The following is a 9859-nucleotide window of genomic DNA, read 5'->3' on the forward strand; positions in this document are numbered from 1 at the left end:
TGATTTCTTATACAAAACCAAAAAAAATAATTATATTTCCCAGTGAGCTCAGTGTATCTTGAGCCGTGCAAGTACCTGTCCCAGCAGATGGCCATGCTGCTGCTTCCTCCTGCTGCAGCTCATCCAGGACCTCCTCATGCCTGCCCTGCTGATGTGCCCCATGTACTCATCACCCTCTCATCCCCTTCTCCATTCTTTACTCAGAAAGAAGAATGAAAATCAGTTCAGAAAGCGTAAAATCCACAGCCCAAGGAGTGACAGAGAGGCCCCGCATCAGGGGAAAAAAAAAAAATCAATGTATTGATGACCTTCAAACTTTCCACGGGGAGAGGAAACCTGCGCCCGCTGTGGCACCGGGCAGGAGCCGGGGAGGAGAACAAAGCAGCTCGGGAGAAGGCCACAGCTGGATGGTGGCAATATCGCATCTCCTCCCCTCCCACGCGCTGCCTCACGTCTCAATCCCACGGGCTATTTTTGGCAAGTGAAGAAACAGAGGCAAGAAATAAAAGCCCCGGGAAAGGCAGCGGCACAGTCAGGGGAGGTGGCAGCTGGCATCTGCTGCTCTTGCTGCAGAAGTTATTGAGGTTTTATGCCTTTTTGTTTGTTTATTTGTTTTCTTTTTCCCTCTTTAATTGTTCCCCCCCCCCCCGCCCCTGAGCCATGCATGAAAATCTGTTTCTCCATATGATTTGGATCTCCACACGATCCCTGGATCCTCTCTCAGAGGTTTGGGCTGGGGATCGCAGTCTGACCCAAACCCTCCTGCAGATGCTCCTGGCCCCTGAAGCTGGGGGCCTGCGGGGGGGTTTCAAGGCTGTCCCCTCACCTGTGACAGACAGTGTGTCCGCTCCTGAAGGTTTTGGGCACCCAGGAATGGCCATGCACATGCTCCTTGCAGCTCTCCCCATCTGCTCGCTTCCAGCCAGCTTTTTCCCTTTCCCAGTCCATGCCAGTTTGCAGGGTCTCTGGTTTCTCCTGTGGCTCCCACCCGTGCTCCCACTGTGGCCAGGTACCTCCACTTCCCTATGGAGTCTTGGGGCTCTCCAGCTCCCCCATTCTGTCTCCATCAGCCCGGCCCGCAGGGGTTGGATGAGTTTTGGCAGCGGTGGGGACGTGGTGGGACCCAGGAGGTGGTCACCTAGCCCCTGCCACCCCACACATGGTGACCACAGGATCCCACCTTGTGCAGCAACCATCCCTCCGCTCCAAAGTGGAGGCATCCCTGTAGGGTCCATCACCTGGGAGGCAGGAATAGTTCTTTTTCAGCCAGGTGTCCTAAATCCCCTTAAATTAGCTGTGGCAGGGGCTCCAGCTCCAGTGCCTTCTCAGGGCAAGGGGGTCCCTGCTCCCTCTTCCAGCCAAAATGCCCCCAGCACTGCCTGGCCCTGGCACCCCAACATGCCCCAAGGAGTGCAGTGGGATGGCTGCCCCAGGAGGCTTTTGGGACTGTCCCCTGATGAAGTTATACAATTTTGGAGAACAGCCAACAAATATGTATTAAATTACAGTAAAACCAGACTGGCTCTGAGCTCTCCTCTACTGACTGTGGAAGGGGACGATGCCGGGCACCGAGCAGGGCAATGAGCTGTGCAAAGACTGCCCCATCCGTCCTGACAGCGGTGGCACTCAGGCACTGTGTTAGGACCAGACCTGCAGCCTTCAGCCAAGCAAAGCCTAAGTAAAGCCCAAATCTGAAAGCTCTTCCGCTTGCAAACCTACTGGCTTCCAGGAGTATTGCCAAACCTTCGCAATCCAGTAAGTGTGACCTGTGTAATCAAGTGCTTCAGGCTTGTCATCTTTGGAATCTTTAGATTTTTTTTTTTTAAAAAAACGCAACAGAACCATAAAATGACAGGATGGCTTGGGTTGGATCATCTCATTCCAATCCCCTGCCCTGGGCAGGGACATCTCCCACCAGACCAGGTTGCTCAAAGCCCCGTCCAACCTGGCCTTGAACATCTCCAGGGATGGGGCAGCCACAGCTTCTCTGGGCAACCTGGGCCAGGGTCTCACCACCCTCGGAGTGAAAAATTTCTTCTTTCTTCATCTAAATCTCCCCTCTTTCAGTCTAAAACCATTCCCCCTCATTCTATGGCTCCCCTCCCTGATCAAGGGTCCCTCCCCATCTCTCCTGGAGCCCCTTTAGGGACTGGAAGGGGCTCTAAGGTCTCCTCAGAGCTTTCTCTTCTCCAGGCTGAACCCCTCCAACTCTCTCAGCCTGTCCTCACAGGACAGGAAAGGTGCTGCTGTGCACACGTCCTCACTGAGGACAGCCAGAAGATGCTCTGCACACACATCTTGAAGGCCTTGGGAAGAAGCAGTTGGTCCTGCCACCCCTGTACTTTCCTAGTCCTCATCCCAGGGGAGGACGAGTCTCAGAAGAGGATACAGGTCCAAATTTGACAGTGGTGGCCAATGCCCCTTCCACAGATTAGTAAAACAGCCCACAGGCAGGGTGTCCTCTACCTGCAGAGGTGGGAGGAGGACAGTCTCACAAGCAGGTTCGGTTCACCAAGAACAGAGCACTGCCAGCATCTTACCAGAGCTCTGGGTTGAAATCAGTGACCGTCCCTCTGATGCTGGGCGGTGAACACAGCCAAGGCAGTGTCACCCTAAGCAAGAAGGCTGATTGAGTTTCATAGCTATAGCTAGGCACAGATGGAAAAAAGGGGGTTCTCAAGATAAAGGAGACAGTTAGGGTGGCAACAATGCATCACCAGCAGCTACCGTGTAAGGACAGCACTTGGCTGATTGATTCCTTTAGAGGAGACGTTCCTAAGCCGTTTAATGTTTTTCCGTTGGTGTTCTGTAAGCAGATTGGTACGGGAGATATGTATGAGCCTAGCTTGGCTGGAGCACCCTGAGCCATCCTACATTCTTAGGAAAGAAACGTTGATGGTAGAGTTTGCTAAATAAAGCTCTTGTGACACAACGGGGACATCCACCCTGCCAGATGCGTGGGGCATGGTGGACCCAGAGACACAACAGCAGCACGTACCAAACCGTTGGCAACAAAAGAAAAAAGCAAAGTGCAAACAACAACAGCTTCATACTTTGTTCCATTTGTGTTCTCAGGGCCCTTTGACCCTCATTAATAAATAACAAAATATACAAATTAAGAAACAAGAAAACCAAAGAGACAGAGGAACATAAATACGGGAAACAGGGAAAGACACTTTGCTCAACAAAGCGGGGCTGGACCCCCAGCTCGGGGCAGCCCCCTCCTCACTACAGCTTGAAGATGCCAAAGTAGGTGTTGCCGTGGTTGTAGTTCACTCGCGTCGAGTCTGTCACGTTGACAAAGACCATGTCGCCTTCCCGGAGCTTGAAGACACCTCCCTCACGGATAGACTGGAGGTCGCAGAAAGACTTGGAGGTGCTGTGTGTGTCTAGTCCCCTCATCAAGAGCCGGTCTTCCTCCATGGGGAGATACAAATAAATATAGAGGGTGAAGGGTGCCGAAGTCGCTGCCTTGGTGCAGAAGCTGACTTGTGAGTAGATGTAGTAGAGCCCTGCTTCCTTCACCTTCAGTTTCCCGTCCTGGTAGGATATCGAGCTGTTGTTCATGGGGCCATACGTCGTTGTCTGCCACTCTAGCACTGCAGGAGGAAAGCATGGCAGATGAGCTGGGAGAAGGAGATTTTGGCAGGCTGATTTTGTGGGGAGACCCCCATAGACATTTTGCATCACAGCCTCTGTCTGCTGCAGGGTGTGGGGATGGGTCCTGCCCACCCCAGGACACGTCCACAGCCCAACAGGGTCCCCATCCCTGAGACCAGGACATGTTTAACTCGAGTTTCTGGTCACTGGCCTTGCCACCCTTGAATCGATTATGAGAGCAGAGGAGCATTTTACTTCCTTCATTCAACCAAGTGGAAATGCTTAAGGTGGAAGATTGCACACAGTTGCCACCACGGGCCAAACACCCCCATGTCCACCCCTGTAGGGTTGCTATCTCCACGGCTTTTGATGGCACAGCCTCTGAGCCCTCAGAGCACTGCCAAAACACACTGCAGCTCCTGTTTTCAGAGGTATGCATCCCAGGGCACATAGCTTTTCCAAACCAGGTGCTTGCAAAGTCCTTCCTCCACCTGGCCTCCTGAGAAGGCAAGACTTTGCCAAGGAAAATAAACATCCCACACTTTTGGTCCCTGGCAGGGTACAGAGCTGGAAGGGTTCTGGGTGGCAAGTTCTGCCTCCCACCGCTGGGACCACTGCCCACGCAGATCTGCTTCTGGCATGGCTTTTGGGGCACTATCAGTGTCATCAGAGCAACTTGTAAACATGCACTCCTGCCAGAGCAGGTACAGATAAGCCAATACAGAGACCACAGAAATCCATGGCCCTGGGGGCTGAGCTCAGCTACGACCTCCAGGAGGGATTTTGGACCTTCCTGAGACACCTGTGAGAGCATCAGGGGTGAGCAATCCAGCTCCATGGAGAATAATGGGTTCAACCGTCCCAGCCCAGAGCCCCAGTCCCCGCAGCGGGGTGGCACGGGTGGTCCTGGTGGGGCCATGCAGCCCGTGGTCCATCCCCAAGCATCCCGCAGGGAAGGTTCCTCTGCTCTCAACCACCGAGGTGCAGAGCCGAGCTCCAGGCAGCTTGCTGCTCTCACCGCAATTTCAGCCTCCTTTATAGGCTCAGCAAGTGTTTAAGCAGGGGGTTTTAAAACGCAGCGAGTTTCTCACTCCTTTGATCTTATCTAACACTAAGCTTTCCACAGGTAGACTGAGCTCTGGGTGAAATGCTGCGTCAGAGATGGAAAGAGCAGTTGCTGATTACTGGCAGTTACTCCAGAATTAAATCAAATGCGCTCAGATTGCGAAATCCTTGCCAGATTGAGTGATTGACCTTGCAAACTTTTACTCCCTTCGGTAATCCTTGCTCTTGCAGGATGTCCCTTAGCTCAGGGACACCCTTAACTGGGGGACAGAGCTGTGAGAGCAACCATGGTTTGTGCAGAGGGATGCACAAATGCGAACAGACTCAGGCATTTCTCAGTCATAGAATCATAGAATTGTCTAGCTTGGAAGGGACCTTTAAGATCATCTAGTCCAACCATCATAAACCAAACTCTGATAAAAAAACCATCACTAAGTCACGTCACTAAGCACCACATCAATCCATCTTTTAAATACCTCCAGGGATGGTGCCTCAACCACTTCCCTGGGCAGCCCATTCCAAGGCTTAATAACCCTTTCCGTGTCAAAATGTTTCCTAATATCCAATCTGAGTCTCCCCTGGCACAACTTGAGGCCATTTCCTCTTGTCCTAGCACCTGTGACTTGGGAGAAGAGACCAATCCCCACCTCTCTACAACTCCTTTCAAACCTTAAATGGTGGCCACGGCTGTGAGTAAGTGCAACTTGCCTAAATCAGTTTGGAGCTACTTATGGTGCGACTGTAAAGTCACCAGCCAGCCCATATTGCTACCGGGACCAGTGATTAGATCAGCAGGTACAATGCCAGAGCTCTCCTGTGGCAACCACCCCAGCAAGGCCATGGCCAGGAGAGCAAAAATGTTGCATTTTGAGTCCCAAAGAAGCATGAGAGGTTGGTTTCCTTAAATATGAAGAGAAACAGTTTTTCCCTCACAAGAAAACACCGTAAAAATTAAGCCATCATGGTGGGTTTCTAGGAAGGCACACATAAGGCTACTGAGGACACCCAGCGTGGGATGCCTGGAACCCGTGTGGCACAGGTACACGTGGTGATGGGACCACTGGGAGGTTTGCTCTCGTGCTGGAGTTGTGTTGTCCCTGTCCCTGCCCTTGCAGAGCCACGGGGCAGGACTGCCGGGTCTGGCTGGGGGACGCACACTGCTATTCCCCACTGGCTCCCTGGCCAAGGCAGCACCAAGAAGGTCTGTCTTACCTGAGACTGCCTTGTTGCTCCTCTGACCTGCCAGGTGGGCTGCGATCGGCTTCCTCTTCTCCGCTGCAATTTGGAAAGGCCAGTGTTATCGATGGCTTGGCACCCTCTGTCCCCTCTGCAGGGACCACGGCACCTCCCACCCCTGCTATTTCTGTCTGGGACAAATCCAGCTCAGAGACACGGTCTCCAAAGTTGTTCCCCCCCCGACCCCAGCTTTGAGTGAGGCAGGATCTGGCCTCTGCCCAGCAAAAACACTCAGTCACCTTCGAGGTGGAGCCCCCTGAGCGATAAAGCCCGCAGAGGTGACCGTGCCACCTTGCCCACCGTGGGAACAGGACCTGGATGTGCCCGCTCCTTACCTGCCACGGATGTCTCGTTCTTGTGCATCAAATGGGGATGCTCATGGCCTGCAACGTGAAAAGGCCATGGATTTAGTTTTGGATTCATTTTCATCGACTTCAGGCAACGTGTCACCCAGAGCTGCCTGCCCTGGTGAGACAGCCATGCCCAGTGACCACCTTTGCCAGCCCCATGCCGTGCACAGTCCTACCCCCATGGGGATGCTCCAAAACCCAACCCCCTCCTCTGCCTCCCTGCCATGCCCCGGCGCACCGGTGGGTGTTGCAGAGTGAAGGAAACCCCTTCCCAGACCAAACTACTCCTCCTGCCCCCCACGAGCCACCAGCGGCACCTGGAAACTCACCTCTCTGCATTTCAAACTTGGGCTGCTCCTTGCTGGCTCCCCCGTCCTGAAAAAACAGCAAAAATACATATGTTATTTTTAAAGATTTACAAGTCAAGGATTTTGAAAGCCTCTGTGTAAAGGATGCTCTGGCCATTGCACAGGTTGGTGCTGCCAGCGCTCAGTGAAGGGTACCGTAACCCCCAGAGTCCCTCCAGCACCTTCCACCAGCTGAGGCATCATACACCAACAATGAGGAAGAAATGCCCCTCTCCTGCCTGCTCTGACCAGCACAGTCCCTCCTAAACAGCGAACTGAAGGGCTGGGCAAGTTGAGGGCACCTCATCCCTGGCCGGGAAGCCCTCAGCTGCACCAGAAGGACATTGCAGTGCAGGTTGGCTCTTCTGCACAACATCCTCCTCGCTGGCGGCTGGGAGCCGTGCTGCCTGGCCAGAGCCTTGTACTGTCATCGACACCTGGGCAAAGCGGGCATAAAAGTGCTCCCAGGGGCAGGTGGCCACGAGCATCTTCCCAGCCACCCAGCACAAGGTGCCAGACAGCAGAAAATCAATGATTTTTAGATGGGAATCAGAGCGCAGAGCTAGAGTGGCTGCAGCTCCATCCCTCCCACAGCAGAGCCCCAAGCATCCCTTGGCCGCAGCTGGACGTGCTCTGACCATTGAGAAAAAAACGGATGAGATTTTTCAATGGTATCAATATAGTGTAAAAAATATAGTGTAAAAAGAATATAGTGTAAAAACGGGCATGTGTTACTCAGCCCCAAGGTAAAGGGCATCCATGGTTTTACAAAAACAGCTTGGGGTGAAGCTATGTGTGTGCCTGGGAGCCCCCCTCCACCTTTATCCACCCAACAGCAGTGTACCTTGCGCTGGAGATCCTGGAAGCCCTTTAAAATCTTTTCACAGTCCAGTAATGTCGACTTCTGACCTTCTGCCGTCTGACATTTCTGTACTTTCCTCAGGAAGATGTAATCTTCATTTAAGCTCAACACCTCTTCCATCTGCCGGCGGGGGAGAGAAGAGAGGATGAATGGGATGTTAGTGGGAAACCCGCAACGGCTGGCAGAGGAGCCATGATAAATCACAGCCTGGCGAGCTCAAGGTCAGTGGTTCAGCATCGGGATGAGCCGGGCAGAGACACTGCGGGTACTGAGCGCTCCCACCAGCCACCCGGCACAGCATCTGCACCCGCATCCACCGGGAATTGCACCCACGGGGCTGACCCTGCTTGGCTGGGTGAGAGGAAGATTGCTCAGCATCCCTTCCTATTTTCCATCACCCTTATCATGGATATAAATTTCCCACTCTGCCTTTTCCAGTAGGCAGGTGGCAAATATCCACCCCTTTGCATTCACAGACAGCGGTGGAGAAATCTCAGTGAGCGGTTTGTTGCTGCTGCCGCCCCACCAGCCCCAGCAGGCAACTGGGATGCCCACTCTGCCCCACGCTGCCCTGTCCGTGCAGGGTGGCTTTTCATTTTTCCAACTAACCTATTGACTAAAAGAGCTGCCAAGGGACCAAAACGACTTGTGGGTTGGGGCTGAATCCCGCCAAGAGCTTCAGATTAAAAAAAATCAGAAAGCCAAACAAAAGAATAAATATATATTATACACACACATACTGATTTTTGAAATTACACCCATTTTTTGGTAAAAACCTAACATTTGGCTAAATGGTACAGAGAAGTGTAGATGGACATGAGGGCACAGAGCCTGGCAGAGCGCTCAGCGCAGGCACCACTGGGATGCAGAAGGTTGGGTTTGAAGCCCTGTCACATCTCTGAAGGCAGCTGAAATCCTCCTGTCACCTGTGACTGCTTCTCAGCTGCCTCTGATCCTCCGCCACAGCCTCGTGCAGCCCCATTTCACTCCACTGGGGACCCTCTGCTGGCCCTTTTGCCCTGGGCTGCAACCCCCCTACAGCAAAGTCCCCTTCCAGCTCCCTGACTTTGAAGCCCCCCTAGCTCAGGATTGCTCTCCACGCTTGAAAATCAGCAGACACCCACTAAAATTTCAACATAAGTTGAGACAACATGTTTAAAAAAATCAGTAATGAAGACCTTAGCATTGTATGAGGTAAGGAGAACTCATTCTAGGTCTCAGACACATTTAATTTCTTTAGCCCGTAGTATTTTCTGGTGTGGAGGAAAGTAGCTTTAGATCAGTGATTTTCAGCATTGTGTCAATCTCAAAAACAGCATTTCAGTTTTTCATTTTGTTAGTAAATATTGTCCCACGTATGGGACAGGATGGCTGATACTGTGTCACTCAAAAAAAACCCAAAAGACCGAGATCCACTCTTTTCTTCCCTAAACAGAAAGGCAGCATCTGAAGTGAGATATTGGTCAAATTCACACATGTAAACACTAAAAAATAAAATAAATTCTGGACGCCACATCCTCACCACTAGTGTCACAGTGCTGCCAATTGCTACGGCACCAGAAAAGCCACCGAGGATCCTAAAATAGCTACTTATGTGTTTGAGCCATACTCTCCTCTCCCCGGACTGGCCATCGGCTGCCAGGTTTGCTATTAACAGCTCTTCTTGATCGATCCATTCTCATTTTGTTAATGAAGGGAACAGATCCTCGTCCTCAGTGTACATCTTAGTGGCAAATTAAAGCAGAAATGAGAACATGGGTGTAATAAACACCACTCGGGCATCCATCTTCTACCAAGTTCATCCTTTTGGCGAGCACACCTCGTCGTGGCTGAAGGCAAATCGCGTTAGCAATCCGGCCGAGACCACCTTACTTCTCCACTTACCTTATCCATCTTCATGTGAAGATACAAACAGAAGAGTACGGTCCCAATCATCTGTGCTACAATAAATACAGCGAGGAAGCCCATGAACATTTTCATGGTGCCGGGTGAGGTGCTGCCGATGGGTCGGGGCGTCGCGGGGCTGTAGGGTTCGTTCATCCTCCGTGCGCGTCGCTGGGGCTCCTTCAAATGCGCTGCTGGCAAGTAGCATGAGAACTGTTGTGTGAGCGCCCGCTGCTCAAGGGATACAGGTTGCAGCAACCTACACTTCCTGGAAAAAACTCTTCGTAGTGGGTAGGTTTATTCACTACCGTCTCCCACAACAAAAAAAAAAAAGGTTGCTTAGGCTTTCTTCTCTGGTGCACTTCCATGCTTTTTCCTACCGTTCTACCAGAAGCAGAGAGAGTTTCTTATTCCATATATTCATAGTTGCCCTCGAAACACTCCAGGCAGTGCCCCGGTGTTTTTTTCCTGCTGTGGATGAAAGTTTCATGGCAATGTGTCTTAAAAGAAATGAA

General features: G+C 52.0%; 1 protein-coding gene across 1 annotated transcript; it reads right to left on the reverse strand.

The window, feature by feature from the left end:
- Positions 1-3032: 3032 nt before the first annotated feature.
- CD40LG (CD40 ligand) lies at positions 3033-9560 on the reverse strand. The gene is made up of 6 exons (XM_074147937.1): positions 9345-9560; positions 7443-7580; positions 6581-6626; positions 6237-6284; positions 5878-5940; positions 3033-3599 (listed from the first exon to the last, which is right to left on the reverse strand). Exons 1-6 carry the CDS (start codon positions 9498-9500, stop codon positions 3229-3231), a joined length of 822 nt encoding a protein of 273 aa, XP_074004038.1. The 5' UTR covers positions 9501-9560; the 3' UTR covers positions 3033-3228.
- Between the last annotated feature and the right edge of the window lie 299 nt (positions 9561-9859).

Source organism: Numenius arquata, chromosome 5, assembly GCF_964106895.1.
Source record: "Numenius arquata chromosome 5, bNumArq3.hap1.1, whole genome shotgun sequence".
Taxonomy (NCBI): domain Eukaryota; kingdom Metazoa; phylum Chordata; class Aves; order Charadriiformes; family Scolopacidae; genus Numenius; species Numenius arquata.